Consider the following 22,222-nt stretch of genomic DNA (forward strand, 5'->3'; position numbering starts at 1 on the left):
ATAATTTTTTACATTTATTTCTCAACTTCTAAAATAAATACATTTCTATCTATTTAATAAAATTATCTTTACATCAATAAGCTACACTATTCATTACAATATGAATAGAAAATGCTAGTCCCGAGTCCCACTTTGGTATCATCCCGATCCTAGCACCGAGTCCCAAGTGAGACCCGTATCGATATCCACTTTTTGTTGTTTTCAGGAGAGGCCAGATAGAAAAGTTGCTTATATGTTCATGCTCGAAAATATATCTTTTCTGGACGTTAGAATACAGGGAAAATCCCTCAAATACCGGGAAAACTGGTCCCGTATCGATACTAGTTCACATGGGACTGGGGTTGGCACTGCCGGCTGTATATATACTTGGGGTAGGCAGGTGCTTTAGGCCCTCAAATTTACATGGCCTCAAATTTTAATCTAGATTTGGATTTTTTTTACATGGGGCTTTTTTTACTTGGTATTTTTAACATAAGAAAGTAGTCACTAGGACACCACCAATATGTGAATGTGTAGTGGATTAAGAAACGACCGCTCCAAGTCTCCAACCATAGGTCAAATAAATCTTTAATGAAATAATATAGTTACATCTTGTATGGTTTCTTTTAATTTACCTTAAATACATTATATTTCTATTTATTGATTTGATTTTGATTAGTATTAATGATTTATCTCACGTAGTTTATTCATATGTTTGTTGTGTGTATTAAAACACCGTCTCATTATTTGGTTTTGAACTTCGCACTTGTATCTTATGCCTGAATAAAAGATGGGAACTTTGTTAGAGATTTAAAAGGAAGGCTTTCAAAATCGAGTTCGTTTAAGGCCACAAAAAACGTTGAGTCGGCTCTGGGGGTTGGTACCAAGTTGTCGTAAATTTTTAGACCGGTAACATCGGGACGATCTCATGTCCATCCCTATTACTTGCCGTCACCACCACCATCCGTCGCTATCATCGCCAATACTATCATCATTATCACATCGCGTATGATCTGTATAGTTTAAACTTTAAAGAGCGAATGAGCCAAAAAAAATTTTACTCGTATATCACAAAATGGTCAACCGTCAACATGACTTTTATATTAGAAAACAACTAAACTAATTGTATGATATGTGATAATGCATTAGACGTATGACTTTAACTAACAAGAGTTTTTTAATCAATCCATCATTACAGAAACGAAAATACGAGTAACACCAAACTGTCGTACGTAATACATTTCTTGTTTGATACTTTGATATTACTTTTAGCATTTTTTTATTAAGAAAAGGAATATTGTCTAAACGAACGTCACCGTTTCTCTTTCATAATTTTGTTTGTATTGTAATAACAACTTGCATTCAAACTTTAAATTTAGTTAGTTTACATTTCCTATATTTATTTATTATTTGTTTATATTATTTTTCAGAACTACATTTACATAAATAATAATTTCCTGAGCATTGATAGTTTGTCTTTCAGCTTTTCATCAATATCTTATATATTTGACAATTGTAAATTTATTGATTAATTGATAACATGGTTCATAAAACGGCATCCATGTTCGTCAGCATGTCAACTTGGAACAGATTGGAATCAAAGCCAATATGATATATACATCTAATTATAACCATGAGATGCTACATATGTCGGGGTTCCAACTCCAATAAGCGAAAAGACCTTCTTTACTTCTTGAAAGCTACGGTAATGAATAATAATCACTGGTTCCGATAGTTCAAAAACAAAAACAAATAACATACAATAAAAAAAGATAAACCTTGGGTCCTGCACAATTGAAAAGGTTTCAAAGGGCCAAGATCGGCCCAGGTATACTTTTTATTTAAAATGTACTCCGTATGAATTTTGTATAATAATATAGATGGATAATTTGCCTTTCAAAAAATTGCCAAACAATGACGATTAAGTTTCAAAGCAACAATATCATATAGATGTAGACAAAACATTCTACTTTGGACATTATCAAGTAAGAATCAACTTAGAAATCAACTATACCAAATGGTGAAGTACGTAAAGACCGACCAAAGATGTTCTCTTGCTTGAGCTCCTAGGCAACGATGTTGTTGCTGAATGAAAGATTAAGGTGAGTTTGATGTATGACAAACCATGGTTCCCACACCTTGAAATCAATGCCGGTAAGCGATGTGATACTTTGCAAAAACATGACAGTTCTTGTCGCTAGCATTTTTCTTTCATATAAACGGTCAATATGATTGAATGACAAAAAATAATTAAAAATAATACATAAGGGTAATGTATATATTTTCTATCATTATTATTTACATAGATATCTAAAACTTTCATATAAAATGAAATACTGATATTCCTTCTTATTCCAGTTATGTTCACATTAAGCTTAGTCCTATCAATTTTTTCCAATTTAAACTACCCTTTTTAGTTAGAGTTAATTAAACACTACTCAAGTTTTTTTATGTCGACATATTTACTCATTTGACACCTTCTTTTAGTTTTTGCTGTATTTAATTGTATCTCCATTCTCTATCCAATTATCACAAAGCAAAGTCAAAGAAGAAAGTAAAATTATAATAAAACGCACAATTTTAACCCAAATTAAGCCTAATTCATTCAACTCAAACGAAATTAGACCATTTAATAGTGACCCTTTGGGTTAATAACAATAACATTTTAACTCATATTGGTATTATTTGCATTTTCCGTAGATCATATGTTTATTCGAAACTATATAAGTTAATAAACTCAAATGAATAACACGTCTAAAAAGTTGTTCATAAATTTCTATTTCAAAGGACATATTAAAACATTTTTTAAACATATATAAGGATCACACAAGCAGGCGACGGACTCATAATTGAATACCAGTAGCCGGAGTAGGTCCATAATATTTTCATTTAGATATAGTTCTCTTGTAATTTTAAATTACCGTTTTTCTTAAAACAAAAATATATACTATGCCAAAAAAAAAAAAGAGAAAAAAGGAATACAATTAGGCCCACCCCTGCTAACAAGATAAAAATAATTTCTTTCCGTAATAAAAGGTCCAAAATAAAATAAATACGTAACTCTTGATGACTAAATAATTGCAAAAAGCAAAAGAAGACTAGGAAAGAAATTCATTAAATAACGAATTTAATATTTAAGATGGTGAATAATTCAAAAAACGGTTTGTTTAGAAAAAGAGTTTTGGACGCTGACATAATTAGCCACGCAGCGTCTGCTTACTTTGAAAGAGTTAATTCCAAGCAAACACCTTGATTTCCATCCGTTATCATTACCTACAACTATCTATCTATCTATCTATCTATATACATTTTTATCAATAATAAATAAAATTAATAACACCAGAATTATTATTATTAGTTACAAAAAAGCCTTTGTATGTGTTGATTTTTGTCACCTGGCCTTTGGATGTTAAAAAGATCCATCCCCATTGTTATTGTAAAAGTGACTAGTAGTATTATTGAGTTGAAACCGCGTTTTTTCAAGTCTTGACCGTTTCTTGATTTTGTTTCTTATGCACTTTATTATTATTATGTGGCTGATGAATCATTTGTCTCTGAGAGTTTGGTTTATTATGAGAAATTGTTCAACTTTGGATTGTGGGTTTTCAAGATTTTGTGTATATGAATGATTATTGTATATACTTTCTTGTATCTTGTTAATTTTTAGGTTAATTAGTTTCATATATAGATATAGATATAGATATTGATCTTGTGGGAGTGTGTAGTATGTATGGCAAGCGTTTCATCACCGTCACCAAACTCCCCATCTGTTACTGTACCTCCCTTGCCATCATCATCTAGGTCACCCCCACCACCACAAGTATCTAGCCCACCGCCAGCTGCCCCACCACCGGCCACCCCGCCACCGGCTAGTCCACCACCAGCTGCCCCCCCACCGGCTAGTCCACCACCAGCTGCCCCCCCACCGGCTAGTCCCCCACTAGCTGCCCCGCCACCGGCTAGCCCATCTCCACCAGTATCATCATCTAGCCCTCCAGCCAGCTCCCCGCCGCCACCTATATCGCCATCTAGTCCACCACCAACTGCACCTCCATTGCCACCACCACCATCAGTAGTGCCACCAGTAAGTAGTCCACCGCCACCGTCATTAGTACCGCCGACAAGTGCCCCTCCACCACCATCATTAGTACCACCAACAAGTGCACCTCCATCACCATCATTAGTACCTCCAACAAATGCCCCTCCGCAACAAAGTGCACCTCCACCCCGTATCCCACAGCCTCCTGGACCCACCACAAATTCATCATCACCATCACCGCCACCAGTAGTAACATCTCCTCCTCCTCGGTCACCACCCCGTTCCACGAATTCATCGCCACCGCCTCCTACAATAGTAGCATCCCCTCCTACTACTACTAGACTACCATCATCACCGCCACCGCCACCGCCTTCACAAGTAATAGTATCTCCCCCTACCAACCAAAATAACAACGATTCAAGTCCCAATATAGCGTCTAATGATGGAGGAGGTATTGGTACCGGAGGTATAATTGGAATTGCTGCAGTAGGGGGTGTTGTACTAGTTACTATTTTCGTATTGGTTGTTTGGTGTCTCTTTAAGCGGAATAAGAAAGTTGTTGGACACAATGGGATGTCTGACATCCCAACTTCAATGGGCACTTCACCTCGATCAGGTTAGTCATATCATGTCATTTTATCTTTCGGGATACATATGAGTTGATAATTTAGATGACATTGTCTTGAGTTTGAGAAGTTTTGCAATTTGTGACAGATTCGGGACTACTAAAGGTACAAACGTCAGCAGTCAAGATTGGAAATGTATCTGCTAATGACATTGTGTACAGTCCACCAGAACCTGGTGAATTAGGAAATTCAAAGTCAAATTTTACCTATGAAGATCTTGCGGAGGCTACAAATGGGTTCTCTGCTCTGAATCTATTAGGTTCAGGTGGATTTGGTTCTGTTTACAAAGGATTGTTAGCCGATGGTACGGAAGTAGCAGTGAAGGAGCTTCAGATTGGAGGTGGCCAAGGGGAACGTGAGTTCAGTGCTGAGGTGGAAATTATTGGTCGGATACACCATCGTCATTTGGTTGCGCTTGTAGGTTATTGCATCTCTGACAACAAGAGATTGCTTGTTTATGAATATGTCCCTAACAACACACTTTACTTCCACCTTCATGGTAACTAATTTATATTTTTATTTTACTTTTTATAATTAGCTTCATACCTGAAAGTGCATACCTGATTGCTAAGTACTAAGTTATCTCTCAATTACCTGTTGTAGTGTCGGCGATGGTTCTAGACTGGTCAACTCGTATCAAAGTTGCTTCTGGTGCAGCAAGGGGTATTGCTTATCTCCATGAAGACTGTAAGTGCTAGAAAATATAGGATGTTAGGATGTTATAATGTGAAAATAGTGGTCACAAACAGGACATTCGGTTGACTTACATTGATTTGTGCTTCTAATGTCATACAGGCCATCCACGGATTATTCATCGAGATATTAAATCATCAAATATTCTATTAGATAAAAACTTTGAAGCCCGGGTATGCCCTTTAATCATCATTTTTATGTTTTTGTACTCCTTGTCTCTTATTTTCAAGAATTACTTTCGAGCTTACATATCTGTTTGATTCCTTAATATACAGGTTTCTGATTTTGGGCTTGCCAAATTAGCTGCTGATATGAACACCCATGTAACAACACGTGTTATGGGAACTTTTGGGTATGTATATTCCATATTTATTTATCCATGGGCATAGTCTGAAGTTGAAGTGTTCGACCTGGTCACATCTTTCAAACTGCAACAAGATAGAGAAATCTTGTGGATTAACGTCATTAATATTACTAGTTCGTTTATCTGTTCAGTAGTTAAACGGCCGGGGACCTTGGAGCGAGTACTCGGCCTAGTCGGGGAGTACTCCAATTGGATAATTTATATATATATGGGTGTGCTCACTGAGTAGCAAGTAATAGCCGAGTACTCTGCCAAGTATGCCGAGTTTTACAACAGGGCTTTGTTATTACTAATGAAAAAGGGGTTAATTTGGATTTGAAATTTGTCAAACGAATACATGTTGCATTCATTTTGGTGCAGGGGAATATCATAACCTTAAATATTTTATATTTGGAAGATTCTTCCTCTATTTTATACTGAAAATCAAATTGGTTTTATTTCAGATACATGGCACCTGAATATGCCTCAAGTGGCAAGTTGACCGAGAAATCTGATGTTTACTCTTTTGGGGTGGTTCTCTTGGAACTAATAAGTGGACGTAAACCTGTTGATACATCTCAACCATTAGGGGATGAGAGTCTTGTTGAGTGGGTAAGTTGCTATCACACTGAATGTTGTTTTCCTGATAATGCTGTATCCAACTACTTTTGGAATAAGCAAATACTTTGATTCTTAAATGTTTGTTGATGTTCTGAAGATGAACTTGAAACACTCGGATGAATGTATATAGATGTTACTAATATGATATAGACTTTAGCAAGTAATATTGTTAAGTTTCAGTTTGTGTGTAACTTGACATTTTTTATCTGATATTCAGGCCCGGCCACTTCTTAGTCATGCACTGGAAACAGAGAACTTCGAAGAGTTGGTTGACCCAAGACTTGGTATGAACTATGTTGAGAATGAAATGTTTCGCATGATTGAAGCTGCAGCTGCATGCGTAAGACACTCCGCTGCAAAAAGACCACGCATGGGACAGGTATTTCTGCTGTGCATTTTTGTTTTCAAGGTCAAACAGAACAAATGTTACTAAATAGAACCATTATTGTCTTAGTGATGTTTGTCAAAAACCTTGAATGATATCAATCATCTTTAACCAAAAAGAGTTTGTACTATCTAAGTTGAAGAATGGTTCATTAAGTCAAAACTAGACCATGTAATAGTATTATTTTTTCCCTTATTATTTTTATTCTCAGATTTTACGAGCTTTTGAGGGTATGGAGACCGAAGATCTAAGCAATGGGATGAGAGTCGGAGAAAGTGAAATATACAACTCCGCACAACGATCTGCGGAAATTAGGCTGTTTAATAGGATGGCTTTTGGAAGTCAAAATTACAGTACAGATTTTTTTACTCAAGGTAGTTCTGCCCCGTATAGCAATGATAGATAAACACCGAGACCTTTTTTTTCACTGCCCACTGGTTAGATCCATGAGCCGAGTTTCTGTCATTTCATAGTCTGGATCCTGAAACTCAGCTTATGACCGGTATTAGGAGAAGGTTTAAACTTGTGATCAGATTCGGTAACTAGTTTACAAAGCCAGACAGTGTACAGTATGCATATATATATTGGCTACACAGTTTTGATTCTTGTAATATTGTACAGGATTTCTTTACCCTGATACCTTCTTTTTGTTCTTTCATTATAGTCAAAGTTCTCATTTTTAATCAGAAAATAATCGCTGGCCCGTAGTGGCTTTTGTTCTCGGAGTCTTGTCAAGAGGCAAACGGGCCCCACGAAAACCTTTTATATGTAATAGAAAATAACTATACCATATAATCTCATTGATATTGATTTTTTACAACAAAACCATTTGCAGATTCTGCACTTTGCAAAGTGATGATACGTTTATATCTTTGACTGTATGGTAACATAAAATCTATCTTTACAAAAAATAAATAGATAGGAAATCCATCTATCTGTACAATAAGTCAATTAATAGACCAGATTGTTGCCATTTTAATATGTTTATTTGTTAAGATGTATACTAGGTTGTGCAACAAAAAGCCTAAATATTATTTACCATGAATAGATTGATTAGATATATGATGTTAGCAAAATAAAATGACACATAAATTTTTTATTGATAAAAGGAGACAAGATCCGTCCTTGAATAGACCAATATAGGGTTGAAGGTAACCCAATAATGGAAGTAATGAAGCAAAAGCTATCATACTATTCTATTGACAACACCACATGTTTGCTTACACTCTACTCTTTGTTTCCACCATTTTTAACACCATCTTCCAAGAAAAGAAGGAACCTATTTTCATCACAAGAAAATGAGTTCCCATCTTCCCTTTTTTCCTGTTCTCCCTCTTTTCCCCTTCAAATTCGAGCGATGGAACAGGAAGATTGGAACATGATTTGTGCGGATTGTGTCGTTCTATCTTGTTGTTGCCAATGCTTAATGCTACAAGTCCTCGTGTTTGTGTTGCTTAAACTTCCTAGCAAACTTATCAAGAAAACAGCACAATATATGAAGAGGAAATTAGGGATCAAGATAAGAGATGGTAGGAAAATGGTGAGAATGAAAGTGGCTCGGTGTGCTGAAGAAGTTATCGGGTGTCAAAAACCAAGAGAATCGTTTAGAGTGCGAGCTCGAGGTGAGAGTTTTCGACTAGAGGGGTTCGATGGGTGCATGGAGGAGGTTGAAGATGTGTTGGAGGAGTTATCTACAAAGGGTGAGTTCGGATTTGGAAGCTTTTGGAGAGGAGATGGTGATGTTGGAATTCACTTTCCAATTTGTCTTGTAAGTCAAGAACTTAAAAGTCATTAATCATGATCATGTAATTGCTCAATTTAGGCTGAAATAACTTTGGTTAGCTTATGAACGTTGGCAATTGGCATTGATCCAATTATTACATTTTGATTTAATATGACTTGCTACTAACAGCCTAACTCGACATATGTATTTTAACGAATCAAAAGATTTTTTTTTTCTTCCTAATTTATCTATCATAAGACAATTTACTCACTTGTGATTGTGATTAACATTTCTCTGTATTATTTATTTGTAATTGTATTTTGGTTACATTTACATTCCTCATATATGTAACACTCAAGTTTTGCAAGACACAATAGTTCATCCTAAGTATTTTCTTTTAGTTAGAACTTTTCTTTTGCAGAATTATAGGTCATCAGATTATATCAATTGTATACTTAACCGTTAATAATTAACACAAACAAGCAACATATACATATTGATATATATTCCATTTACACAGTAGCTTTAGTTATAAACTACGAGTAATAAACATATAAATATATGAAATGCTACATGTCAACTTGTAATTATTTTGGTCAAGACGATTTTTATATTATTTGAACGATAATCATTGATCATACAAGTGTTCTCACACCATCCACTCACATGGACTGTTAACGTATTTCCGGGTATGTTTGAGGATGGAAATGTTTGTTAATTAAGGGTTGAATAAAGTTATGTTATGAAACCCATGAAACGTATGTTTTTCATATCCATAGACGGGGTTGGATTTGAATTTAATTCTATTCTCATACTTCTGTTTTATCAAACTTATACCTATAGTAAAACGTGTCTACAAACCAAACGAACCTAATCCTGCTAGATTTTTTTCCTTATCAAGCAAAACATGAGAAAGGACTAATTACTATGAAAAGCCTACAAGATAACCATTGATCATGAAAGTATGAAAGTATATATGAAAAAATAGTATATCACAAAAACTCCTAGCTATATCTTACTTTTTTCTTATATTTCATATTTTCATACAAGTCCAAGCTTAAACATATTTTCATACAAGTCCAAGCTTAAAATATGTGTTTGAATGATGCATGTAATTAGTGACGGATCTAGTAACAAATACGGTTCACAAGAAATCTAGCTAGTAACAAATATGGTTAACAAATACGGAAATGTTTTATATATGTAGTGTTTTTATTGTGTTTAATAATTTAGGCAAAATTGAAGTTCTTGTTAATGTTAGGCTGTTAGCGTGCAACAACAAAATAGAAAAATAATCATATATGTTCTTTAAACTTAAAAATAAATACACAAGTGATTTTCCTTATTTGAAAAACCTTTTTTTTAAGAATGGTGAAAACTCAATTATATATTCAATCATATGTTTTTAAAGTTTATTCACATTTGAAATGTTATCAAAATGTATGTTGTAAAAGATTTTTTTTATTTTTCAAAACCTTTAAAATAGTCTTTTGTGAAATTGTGATTGAATTTGTTCATGTTTCCGATTAGATGTGAACAAATGACTATATATAAGATCAAACTTTATTTTTTTTCTTCAATAATATAATTTTTTAAATGTTTCTCATGTAAATAAACTTTAAAAACATGGAACCTATTAATAATTCTCACGATTGTTCGAAAAACAAAGGTTTTTGAATACCCCACAACAAGATTCAATGATAAACACATTTGCAAATTTGCAATTGCAAGATTTCAGATTTAACGTGGCCCAAGGTTTATTATTTATGTGGGCTGGAACGTTATTTTATTGTGGGTTTAGTGTGTCAGAATGCAACAAATTATGCCTAAAAGGTTATAGTATGCACGAACTAACGTTTTTTTTATTGTATGCATAAACTTAATAAAAAAATTTATATTATGCAATTTTTTGTGACCGACCAATAAAACCTTTACACGTGGCCTGTTCAAAAAAAAAATACACGTGGCAGCTCGTATGAGCTGACACGTATACACATTGCATGATTTGAACATTTTTACTAAGTTTATGTATACGATATAAAAAAACGTTAGTTCGTACACAATATAACCTTTTGGGCATAGTTTGTTGCATCACGGCGCACTAATCCTTTTTATTTTCAGCAGGATTTAAAATAATGTAATGTTCACAAGTTGTCAATGGTGGGCTAAATTTCGCTTGGCCTGGTTCTTTTTCTTTTTTTTTCCCCTTTAAAGAATATTTAAGCACAAAGGATAGGACAAATATATTTTTCTTCTCTGTAGAATATATGTCAACCAATAGAAATAGTCTACTTACTTGAGTAATATGTGAGCAAAAATTGATATTGAGATATCGTATTAAAAATTAAATAAAATAAGACGAAAAAGACAACTTTATTTTAAAAAATTTTCTACATTAACTCCCACCAACTTGACAACTTTTAATATCTTTTATTTATTTAAGACTAGTAGTAGTTATATTTTTCCTATCATTAATCCATCCCCCTTGCTTGGCTAGCTCTTTCCATGAAAACGTCTCACACAATTAAAACCAAATAAACAAACCACCGACCCAATCATCAAAACACAACACCAAAGAATCTTTCTAGCCTTCTTCGAAATCTCATTTTCCAAAAATTTGCATATCAAAATCATCACCCCAAAATAAAATCACAAAAATCAGTTCCATTCCTATAATCGATCCCATATAGAAATATATATATACATCATACAATATATCAATCAAATGGTTATGGCTCAACTCCAAACCAACCAAGTCAAACAACTCCAAGACATATTCAAACGTTTCGACATGAATTCAGATGGCAGTCTGACCCATCTGGAGCTAGCAGCCCTCTTACGTTCTATCGGTTTAAAACCGCAAGGCGATCAAATCCATGCTTTACTAACGAGAATAGACTCAAATGGTAATGGGTCAGTGGAATTCGAAGAACTACTAAATGCCATATTGCCTGATTTAAATGAAGAAGTACTAATAAACCATGATCAACTGATGGAAGTTTTTAGATCGTTTGATAAAGATGGGAATGGCTATATAACTGCAGCTGAACTTGCTGGACAAATGGCGAAAATGGGTCAACCTTTGTCGTATAAAGAGTTGACGGAAATGATGAGAGAAGCTGATGCTAATGGCGATGGTGTTATTAGCTTTAGTGAATTTACCGCTATTTTGGGTAAATCTGCTGCTGACCTTTTCAGCGTCACGGCGGCTTAAGAAATTTTAGGCCGTTGTTTCTTCTTCTGGATTATTATGTGAAATGGGTTTGACTTTGACTAATTCTCGTTTACTTTTTGAGTTTTTGTCTTTTTCTCTTTTTAAATATATACATTCTTAATGTTTAGTTGGTTAGTTATTCAGGAATTCTCGTTTAGTCTTAGATATACGTCTCTGTAATCAGTTGAACTAATGTAAGTGAATAATTTGAAATAAATATGATGTATGAAACAAACTTGTTTTTTTTTTATCACATAAAAATCCCCAAAATATTGAAAAGAAGAAGAGAAGTCCCATCTGAAATTGGCGATTAATATATTTTACTTAAACAAATAACCTATTCATTCAAAAATATAACAGCAAACCATTTAAAAGCATAAGTTGGTGTTCCTGTTCCCACCCACAAACCAAATAAGAAGACCCACATCACCCATATCTAGTTTGGAATCGGGTCTCTTGTGTAATATATAGAACAGGTTGATCTCAAATAGGGAATCTTTTTTTTTTTTGTGTGTGTGTGTTTTGTTGGAATAAACATGATTCGATTCGAGTGATAAAACATCTCCAATCGTCCTGTGGAACCTGTAAGAGCATAAAGCATAATTGCTATTGATTTCGGGTTCCCATAACAAGGTGATTGAGTAATAATGAGATGCTAGAACATGATGCACGAATTAGAGAGGAATACACACACGAAAATTAGGGTATTATGTGTGTAGGGATTAACCTAAACTTAGGGTTAATTACCCTCTATTTATAATGAGGGTAATTACACATTCAACCCTTTAGTATTTACACATTCAACCCTTTTGATGTTTAATGTGTGTACCATTAGTCCTCTTAGTTACAATCACCTAATGGGAAACCCTATACTACGTCTCTAAGAGTAAATACGCCCATCATATATTTACTTAGACATACGGATTTCAGTTATCGTCAATTATCATATCAAGAATGATACATGATCAATGACGGTCACACTAACGTGGTTCCAACATGTTTGTGTGCATCGGTGATAGTATTACAAACATTCTCATATACAAAGCAAATGGCCACCCATTCATACCTTCGGGAGACAGTCCTCGTGGATGCCTTGTTCAAAACCGCTTCAATTCTGCGCACGACCTCTCCCATATAACCACGGATGAACTCTTGCATCTTTGGATCTATTTTCTTGATGTCATGGACCTCCTGCTGTGTACCCAGTGTGACAATTGAACCACCGCCTGTTATACTATTACTGGTAGTTTTCTGGTGGTGGTTGGAGCTGATGGCCATCCCTGATAACCCAATTAGAGGAAAACGAAGACTGTAACCACCTTTGACCAGATCAAGTTCATCACTATTATGCACGGACCATACCAAAAGTGAGCCAGACCGATTAACACTCGCCTCTTGGAGTACAACCTCATTGTAGATCCACGTACCGATGAGTCTGTTGCAACAAATGTCAAATATTAAAAACCAAAGTCATCCAAATAAAATGTTGGCTGCATTTACTGTGTCGGCATACCTGATAAACATATATCTTGTTCCTGGGGGTCACTGCCAGTTGTGTAACATGTCGGCTTTGTGAACGGACTAATCTTTCCAGACACGTCCCACTGTTAAAGCAGCCAGATTAGATTAGTGTATATATGACGAGGATTATGTGTTTGTGGCATGCGCCACCAAGCAGTTCCAATTCCATACGGTAGTAAGATAAACGACGCTGCTTCCAAATACAACATTAGAAAATCTTTTATAATTGAATTTACAAAATTAAAGTCAGCAAATACTAAGAACACTTAATTTGCCTAAATAATCAAAACTAAAAGTGAAATCAAATAGTATATAACTTGGCATGATCATCAGATACACATATCCAAAGTTACTTAACCTATACGTTTATACGTACTCATTATTATGGGTCGGTGGTTGTAAGGTGGAGATGAGGCGATAAGGAGGGCGTGCCACCATTATTGTATAGTATGTCGGAAATAGATAGATCAATAGATAGATAAAAAGAAAGAAACAAACAAAGAAAGAAAGGGTGTTCGGATTTCAGATTAGAAGTCGAGAAGAAGAATTAATTACAAGTGACCGGCTGAAGAAATAACTGGTACTGGTTACTTTTTTATAATTAATATGAGTAATTAATTTAGAAGGTTGATCCCGCTATGTGGCTCTGATGACTCACCTAAATCTTTATTCATTTTTTCTTAAAATTACAGCATTTTTATGTTCGAAAATTTATTTTATGTATATGGTTCGTAGGGGATATATATGTGTTAAATAATGAAGATGTAAAATTAAATATGAGTTAAAAATGTATATCTAGTATCATAATAAAATTTTTGAAAAACGTATTATCTCCTTGTTCGTAAAAAATTAAATATCAAATTATTAACTTTGAAGTATAATATGTATTTATCAAATAAAAAAACATGAGAAAGTACTAATTACTTTAAAGTACAATATTACTTTTTTTTTTCTTAATTGTTAAGTCTATTAAATAAAAAAAAAACATGGTCATAATCATACTTGATTTTTTCACCTGATCAAGCAAAACATGAGAAACGACTAATTACTATGAAAAGCCGACAAAACATGAGAAAAGACTAATTACTAGAATGCAAATCTAAATTTCTGTACTCTTTTATAAATAATTATATGTCCCCTACAATTTAGAAATATTTATAAGTAACATTAAACTACCAATTGCCCTTAATAAAACCTTTTATTTGAAAGAGTTATTAAAAATTACTCTATTTATCTTTAATTAACTAATTTATAACCTACACTCTTATCTTATTAATTTACACTCTAAGCTTTATCTTCTAAAAAAATTTCAACTTACACCATATCACCAATTGTGGCCGCCATCAACACCTATCACCTTGACCACCAAAGCGTTGTTACTACCATCACCGCCGCATTATACAGGTAACATGCTAGTTAGTCTATTAGTAAATATATGCATTATTGCTCATTCAAAATCTTTTCGAATAAAATTCACTCCAATAAATATAAAGAGATTTACATCCATATAATTTTGTCACATACCGAATTATGTGTGCGCGTTGTCATAAAACTCATATGTTATATATATACAAAACATCACCAACAAGCTAGGCAACAGCTTGTGTATTTCTCACTGATGACTGATGAGCCCATTGTCATGGAACATACTAAACGTTTATGCTCCTTTAAAAATACTGCAAACAATATGAAAAAATGAAGAACGAGGTTAAGAGTGAGACTTAATGGATTACGCTTGAAATAATGTCATTAAGAGGACTTTTAAAAGATTTTGTAGAAAATTATATGATTTTTCTTTAATTTGTTCTTGAAATTAGTTATACAAATTCCTATTAAAATCAAGTTTTCTAGACTATCCCTGTGTGAAATAAGGATTACCATAACAAATAAGGAGGGGATTCCCTTAAGTTCTCTGACTTGAAGATCTTGACCACTGAATTTTAATCAAAGGTTAAGATTCAAATATCATCAACTTGACCCCTCCAGTTGATTTTAAGTTGAGGGGATCTCCAAATAACAAAACAGATCGAACTTGTAGTTGCTTAACTTGTTCCATACAAATTAGGTGCATTGGATATCATTGAATTGAAGTAAAAGTAAGCTCTTGAGTCGCAATCAATGAGTGTTGGTTATACAAAATCACTTCATGTAGCCCATTTTAATTTTTCTTGTTTGGATATCAATTAAAGTTTAATTCTGTTGAGAAGTATAAGCAGCACAAAAAGGTCCAGAAAAATAAAAATACTTCATTACTTATATGCCTAATGAGGCCATTCTTACCTTATGAACTAAATATCGAAAAGGCACACACAGTTAGAGTTGCAATTTCAAATATTTGGCTAACTCCAACACATCCAGTACTATGATCAAACCTTAATAACTACTTGTTTTCCACCAGCAGATATATACTCCAAGCTAGTTACGCTATTAACGAGATTTTCTCATCTGCAGAGCGACATAAGCTATAAGCCTATACCCGGTCAACATGATACCCAAAGCAGCTACATCCCACCACAAATTACCCATCCCCAAGTTTTTGATACCTGGAAAATCAGAAACCTTACAACGAACACCGATTCCGCACTCATAAACCTCATTTTTACTGTATTGCACTTCCAACAGCAGTCTGTAACAATAATGGCTAAACGATATGTACTTCAACCATGAAATAAAAGGCGGAATCTGTTGAACATAGTAACCACCAGCTAGCAAGAACACTAGCATGACTACTGATGATAAAGTAGTGGCCTGTTTTAGGTCCATTAATAAAGCACCTATGGCTAGCCCGAGTCCTTGTGAAACGAGCACGTTGAAAAGAATGATTAGGATGGTGAGGATGAATGTGACAAATGATGGTTTAAGACCACCCATCCAATATGTAATGGAGACAAAGATAGTTGGAAGGACTAGCTCCATTGGTAAATCCCCTGCCATCCTAGCGAAGTAGTATGAGGAGAGTCGATACATCCCAGAGGAGTGTTCTCTTGTTAGCATTGGGCGATCTTGTGGGAAGGTGAATATGGCATTCGACAGCGGATAAAATCCCCAAAATATTGAAAAGAAAAAGAGAAGTCCCACCTGAAATATTGGTAAAATTATATTCTTGTATATATAAGAAACTAATTAAATTTGCTTTCTTAACTCTTTGCTTAATTAATTAAAAAGGAATTACAAAGAGCGCGCATAAACTAAAAAGTGTGAAATATATTGTAGCTATGAAAATAATTCCCAACCTTTCATATATAATGTAAGAGGGATTAATATTGGAGTACTTAATCTTAATTAAGTTGATCAATTAAATTAAATCAAGGTCAAATACATTGGTTAATTTGGCTACGTACCTTCATCGGTTCTATTAGATTGAACTCGGGTTGAAATGTTAGCTTTTGTTGAAATACAAAAACATTTGTTATATGTATGTATTATGATTTTGACATTGATATGTGGTTAAACGAATATTTTTCACTTGAAACGTGTCTAGTTTATAGTGGTGCCTCAGCATTCATGAGACTATATATCCACAAATTGTGCTACCAAATTAAGTGGTGTGACTTAACAAACATGAATAAATAATATATACGAATAGTACGTACGATGTATGTTTATTTAATTTATAGAGATGTAGAAATGATGGAGAGAGACCCATGAATGAAATACAATTTCGTGGTACCTGATCTTGCAAGTGGGACAAATCCGAATGCCACCATAAAAGTCCCGAAAGGATCGAAACAGACATCACTTGAAAGATTCGTAATCCCGAGTACGATTCATGTCTTCTCTCTCGAAGTCCCCTCTTTAGCAAGACTTTGAATTGCGTCCACCAACTCGTGGTCCATTGTAGTTTGTGTTGATCACAATCTGCATACATTAATACCGGACCACTTCCAATTAACATTTCGGTACGATTATTTTCTTTCACCTTTCGGAGATGAAATATTATTTATTCAATGTTGAAAGAAAAGAAAAAGATCAATATATGTTGATATATTCCCTTACTTTGTGTGGATTGTGTCATCCCTTGAATAACTCGAGTTGTGTCTCGGGCATTTTGGCGAATATCGTCTTTTACTAGAGGGTGGAGGTTCTTTTTGTAAGATGATATTAGGAACTGTTTAATAGATTCTTGATCTTCATGATGGTCTGGTCTTATTCCTTGATGATCATCTTGGTTTTTAGTTGGGGACACATCTGTATTTAAAACTCAATTAGAAGATTAACTAGTTATATATGTTTCATAAAAAAATATCATACATAATCAAATACGTCCAAATAATCTTTTATGAGAATTGATACTAGATAACAAGAACTTTCGTAGATGTACATTGTGCACAATATATAGAGGTTATGTATGACTAAATTCACATATTATTTTCATTTTGAGATACATTACACTGTATGACTAACTGCATGCACAGTATACGTATTATATACCTATATGGCGTATGAAAGAAAAAGGAATCTTTTAAACCATAGTTCATGAGGAATTTTGAAGGTGTTCAATGAAGCTCAACTGCCATCTCATTTTTTGATTTCACACGTAGGTCAAAGTAGTGAATTGTGAATAGTGGCCGGGAGAACTTGTACCATCAACTTAACTGATTCAATCTTGGAGTTTTTTGTAAAAATAGGCTAGTTTACTATATGTTTTGTAAAAATAGGTTAGTTTTTTTTTCCCTTGCAAATATGGTGTTGTTTAGTAGTTGGTCCCACCATCACGTACAAAAATATAGTTTCAGAATTCCCACTTGAAACCTTTAACTAACAAATTTTTTACACTTTTGATATTTATATATTGTTTAAGTTTCAATTTATTGTTATTACAGTTACAATTCTATGTATTTAAGTTTTATTTGCTTGATAGTTCACCAACCATTTTTATTCATTCAATTAATCTGACTAACCAGTATACCAAAAAATATATGGGATTTGCTAACTAGTACCCCAGGGGTACTAGTTACGGTGCATTTAATAAAGTTAAATTTTCCTTAAATATTTAATTAGGTATTTATGATTCATATAAAAATGGTAATTATCAAGTTGAATTAATAAGCATTAAATGTAATTTTTAATAATTTAGGAAAATTTTGACTTCATTCAATGTACCATAACTAGTGCCCCTGGGGCACTAGTTAGCAAATCTCAAAATATATATATATATATATATTTTGCGTTAAAAAAAAAGATTATAGAGTATAAAAGTACTCTTTTAATAAATTACCAACCGACTATATTTTTTCTAAACAAATTACACATTTTGTGTATTAAATTGTTGGACAAATAGTGTATTTGGGACAACATAGGACCTATCCTCTGCTTAAATGATACTCGTATTATTCTGATGGTTTTTTTTTTCCATAATTTTAGACCGTGGCGGATTCAGAATTTTTTTTTATGGGTATGCAATATTTAGTTTAAATAGCTTACTTCAAAAACCTTTCATTTTTCGGGTCGAGTTTTCTTAAATTCAAAGTATTCACTATTGGTTTAGTTTTCTGGGTTTAAGTTTTGATTTTCAACAATATTGATATATAAGAGAAAATGTTAAGTTTGACAAAGTATATGAGGAAGTATTAATTAATACAGTATTTTATAATGTGAAAATTGACTAAAATATATAAAGTATGGTGTTGTTCTTTAATATTCTACAAGTTAATAACTTAATATATTATGTCATTTTGTATGTTCTTTCTAACTCTTAACGAGAAACTTGATTAAAATTGTTAGGTGTAATGATGAAGAAGGATTTTACGATATGGAAATGTATAATTTTTCAAGATTGTGCTCGATTTATAATGGTAATAATAAATCCTGAAAGTATATATAATTTGTTGGTCAAAGGTTTGAAGTGAAAATTCTGAAACATATAATATGTAATGGTGGGGACCAACTACAAACTAACCCATATTTGCAAAGTAAAAAGAAACTAACCTATATTTACAAAGCAAGGTTGTAAACTAGCCTATTTTTACAAAAAGCTCTTCAATCTTGCAAATAGTACGTACGTAGCTGTTTTTTATTTGGTTAGGTAGAGTGTTATTAGTGTTGTAAATGAACCGTACACTTCATGAACTATTAGGCGGGAAGTTTATTCGTTTAGTTAAACTAAACGAACATGAACACAACCTCGTTCATTCACTTATGTTTGTGAACGTTCGATAATATGTTTGTGAGCGTTCGTTTGTTCATTTATTCATTCGTTAATTATGTTCGCGCGTGAATATTTCATTTTGCTATATATATTAATATTAATATTAGTATTAATTAACATTAATATCTAATCATTTTTATACTTAAAAAGAAAATTAAATATAGATTATAAAAATAAATACTCATTTTGTATCACACCTTAAGATATATTTTCACTTTCTAAAATTTTCATTAGTGTTTGTTTATGTTCGTTCGTTTGTGTTCGTAAATATTCGTCCATGAATACAAATGAACGAACGTGAACAAGTCATTATGTTTGTTATCGGTTTTTCACCACAAAATTATGTTCGTTTATCCATTCGTGAACCATTCGTTAAGTTAAACGAACGAACATGAACAAGTTCTCGTTCGTATTCGTTCGGTACGTTTACAGCACTGAGTGTTATTATTACATTAACTCAATCTCCCTCGTGATATTTAATTTTTGGCTCATTGATTTAATTACTTGCATCCCACCAGCCTGTCATAGTTTTTATTGGTATTTGTATAGTAGCTTTCATCCCATGACTCCATGTCTCCATGAGTGAGATATTATTTCTCAATCACCTGGGCTTTTGTATAAATTGGTTAGGCCCACGGTAATGAAATGTCTGTATGATCTTCCTTATGGATTGTATTCAAAAGGACACTTGTGACTTATGAGTATTTAAAAATACATTTAATAATAACACCAAATCTATAGTATGCAAGAATATATGTCATATCATATTGTTATAAAGATTTTGGAGAATGTATTATGAGGATTATATTAATCGTTCTTCTAGAGTAATAATTACCAAAAGACGCGGCTAATCGACTTTTTAATATAAGGTTACGTAACCAGAAAATTTTACAAGTCATAATTGGAGTGGGACGGAAAAAGTTTATAGTAAAAACTTGGGAAACTAAACTTACCATTTGCAAGATCAAGAACAAAATCAGCAGGGTTCATGAAGTTAAACCCGGGTACATGCCCAATCGAGCTGAAATACTCCATAACCCGGCCCGTATGCCCACTGTATATCGGGCACCCATCCGATAGGACCACAACCTTATCAAACATCCAGTATAACCTGCTAGATGGCTGATGGATTGTGGTGACCACACTCCTCCCTCCTTGAGCCAGCCTTTTTAACGTTGCAACCAGACGTAACGCCGTGGTTGAGTCCAGCCCTGAAGTAGGCTCGTCCAAAAGCAGCAAGCTCGGGTTCACAAGCATTTCTTGTCCAATACTAACCCTTTTTCTCTCCCCACCTGAAACGCCTCGAATAAGTGGCCCACCAACGATACTATCACGACACTTGGTTAACCCAAGTTCGTTTATTATGAGCTCTGCTTGCTTTACTTTCTCTTGTTGTGACAAACTTTTGGGCAACCTTAAAAGAGCAGCATAAGTTAAAGTTTCGATAACGGTTAGATGTTGGTATAAAACATCATCTTGTGTCACAAAACCGGTTTTTCTTTTTATTGAGTTAGTAAAGGGCTGCCCACTATAGGTTATGGTACCCGAAAGCTTTCCAGGTAGTCTGCCAGCTAGCGCAGTTAGTAAGGTGGTCTTTCCGCTTCCAGATGGACCCATCATGGCTAGTAACTCCCCGGGCCGAACCACACCACTAACTCCACTCAGAAGAGTTCGTGTGGTATTCGATGTTTGTGAACTGGAACCGTGATCATCACCAGATTGTGACCTTATTGTATATGCCAAATCTTCAAACTGAAAATGAATTAGTGAAGAACCAAAAATCAGTGAAATGCATGCATAAAACTGAACTACTATCTATATGGTTTTTGCTAAGCGCGACCTTAAGGGCTGTAGTTAAAGTGCATTAGATAGTTGTACACTTTTACCATAAAATTCAGTGTGTGCTTTGATATGGTATGCACAATTTTCTTTTGCATGTAAAGTGCAGCCTAAGGCTGCATTTAGCATTTTCCTATATTATATAATTAAAAGCTAGGATTTGTTATATACCCTGAGTGTAATTGGCCGTAAAGATTCGCGAACTAAAGGAAACTGAGATGTTGGAGATTGGTTTTGATTTGGAGATTGTGTTATGTTACAATGGCTAATAATGTTAGTTGCTGAGCCAGCTGGTGATTTAACATGATCAACTACTGTAGTGGTGTTCTCCATTTTTGCGCTTATATACGTGGGTACGTACTTGTAATAAGCTCAATGTCAAGAGTTGAAGTGATATATATGTATTTGGTTATTGAGATCGAGGAGCATAAGAAAAAGATATTTGGTGAAGTGCATAAGAGTAAGTGAAGGTTCACATGAAGAAAAACGAGTGAGAAGGGAAAGCTTTTAAAGAGGAAAGCTGGGAGGTGATGGCTATAGGGGAAAAAAGGTAGTGCATGTGATTTTTTGAGACTACAATTTGACGATCGACTATCATGATAGTGATCGTATCGTAATACATTACTCAAACTCTACGTAAAATTATATAATTAATGCTAACTACAGATTAAAGGTTGTCCTTTCCTAGCTCCTTGTATGCGTGCATAAACAAATTGCAAATTTCATATAAAAACTACGCATCGCCGGCGGGAACTTGAACGATAGTATTAGAGGGGTCAAAAAAATTTTTGGGCTTTTAAGTTTTCTTTTTTCTGAATCTATGTTTTATTTCTGAAAGGGTAAAAACATATAAAAACTTTTATTTATCCTTAAATACCATATAATTGTTAAATATGGTCCAAAATTTTGGAAGGACTATAATCCCCTTTGGTCTTTTCATATCTTCTGCCTGTTATTTTTACTTTCCGTGTCTTTCACAATTTTTTATGCCTGTTATTTTTGTGTAAACATGATAAATTGTGCCTATTTTGGATAAATTTCGACATCTACACTTAATACATTTTGTTGTAACCCTAGGCTATCAATCGATT

The 22,222-nt window shown here is 33.8% G+C and overlaps 4 protein-coding genes across 5 annotated transcripts; 3 read left to right on the forward strand and 1 right to left on the reverse strand.

The window, feature by feature from the left end:
* Positions 1-3,122: 3,122 nt before the first annotated feature.
* On the forward strand, positions 3,123-7,323 carry LOC122611308 (proline-rich receptor-like protein kinase PERK9). The gene is made up of 8 exons (XM_043784318.1): positions 3,123-4,634; positions 4,733-5,143; positions 5,248-5,331; positions 5,440-5,510; positions 5,613-5,689; positions 6,145-6,292; positions 6,519-6,680; positions 6,898-7,323. The coding sequence occupies exons 1-8, from the start codon at positions 3,710-3,712 to the stop codon at positions 7,090-7,092; spliced, it is 2,073 nt and encodes a 690-aa protein (XP_043640253.1). The 5' UTR covers positions 3,123-3,709; the 3' UTR covers positions 7,093-7,323.
* A 482-nt stretch (positions 7,324-7,805) lies between these two features.
* LOC122609667 lies at positions 7,806-8,504 on the forward strand. Its single transcript, XM_043782621.1, has one exon. The coding sequence runs from the start codon at positions 7,849-7,851 to the stop codon at positions 8,479-8,481; it is 633 nt and encodes a 210-aa protein (XP_043638556.1). The 5' UTR covers positions 7,806-7,848; the 3' UTR covers positions 8,482-8,504.
* A 2,364-nt stretch (positions 8,505-10,868) lies between these two features.
* LOC122579720 (probable calcium-binding protein CML16) lies at positions 10,869-11,858 on the forward strand. The gene has a single exon (XM_043751943.1). The coding sequence runs from the start codon at positions 11,135-11,137 to the stop codon at positions 11,621-11,623; it is 489 nt and encodes a 162-aa protein (XP_043607878.1). The 5' UTR covers positions 10,869-11,134; the 3' UTR covers positions 11,624-11,858.
* A 3,512-nt stretch (positions 11,859-15,370) lies between these two features.
* On the reverse strand, positions 15,371-21,606 carry LOC122578424 (ABC transporter G family member 21-like). Of its 2 annotated transcripts, XM_043750384.1 has the most exons (5): positions 21,303-21,606; positions 20,246-21,044; positions 17,141-17,332; positions 16,815-17,002; positions 15,371-16,222 (listed from the first exon to the last, which is right to left on the reverse strand). In XM_043750384.1, exons 1-5 carry the CDS (start codon positions 21,462-21,464, stop codon positions 15,572-15,574), a joined length of 1,992 nt encoding a protein of 663 aa, XP_043606319.1. In that variant the 5' UTR covers positions 21,465-21,606; the 3' UTR covers positions 15,371-15,571. The 2 variants fall into 2 exon arrangements, with proteins under 2 accessions (XP_043606319.1, XP_043606320.1); XM_043750385.1 differs by lacking the exon at positions 17,141-17,332 and having other exon boundaries at positions 21,303-21,605.
* Between the last annotated feature and the right edge of the window lie 616 nt (positions 21,607-22,222).

This window comes from Erigeron canadensis, chromosome 8, assembly GCF_010389155.1.
Source record: "Erigeron canadensis isolate Cc75 chromosome 8, C_canadensis_v1, whole genome shotgun sequence".
In the NCBI taxonomy this organism is placed as follows: domain Eukaryota; kingdom Viridiplantae; phylum Streptophyta; class Magnoliopsida; order Asterales; family Asteraceae; genus Erigeron; species Erigeron canadensis.

What these genes read in the sequence shown, in the direction of transcription:
- LOC122578424 (XM_043750384.1), bottom strand. Translation starts at nt 21,464, where the DNA reads ATGGAGAACACCACTACAGTAGTTGATCATGTTAAATCACCAGCTGGC. An exon ending in TACGGCCAATTACACTCAGG is followed by an intron (nt 21,045 to 21,302) that starts GTATATAACAAA and finishes ATTCATTTTCAG; the next exon opens with TTTGAAGATTTGGCATATAC. An exon ending in TGTTCTTGATCTTGCAAATG is followed by an intron (nt 17,333 to 20,245) that starts GTAAGTTTAGTT and finishes TTTTAAATACAG; the next exon opens with ATGTGTCCCCAACTAAAAAC.
- LOC122609667 (XM_043782621.1), top strand. Translation starts at nt 7,849, where the DNA reads ATGGAAGTAATGAAGCAAAAGCTATCATACTATTCTATTGACAACACC.
- LOC122579720 (XM_043751943.1), top strand. Translation starts at nt 11,135, where the DNA reads ATGGTTATGGCTCAACTCCAAACCAACCAAGTCAAACAACTCCAAGAC.
- LOC122611308 (XM_043784318.1), top strand. Translation starts at nt 3,710, where the DNA reads ATGGCAAGCGTTTCATCACCGTCACCAAACTCCCCATCTGTTACTGTA. An exon ending in TGCTTATCTCCATGAAGACT is followed by an intron (nt 5,332 to 5,439) that starts GTAAGTGCTAGA and finishes AATGTCATACAG; the next exon opens with GCCATCCACGGATTATTCAT. An exon ending in AAAGACCACGCATGGGACAG is followed by an intron (nt 6,681 to 6,897) that starts GTATTTCTGCTG and finishes TTTTATTCTCAG; the next exon opens with ATTTTACGAGCTTTTGAGGG.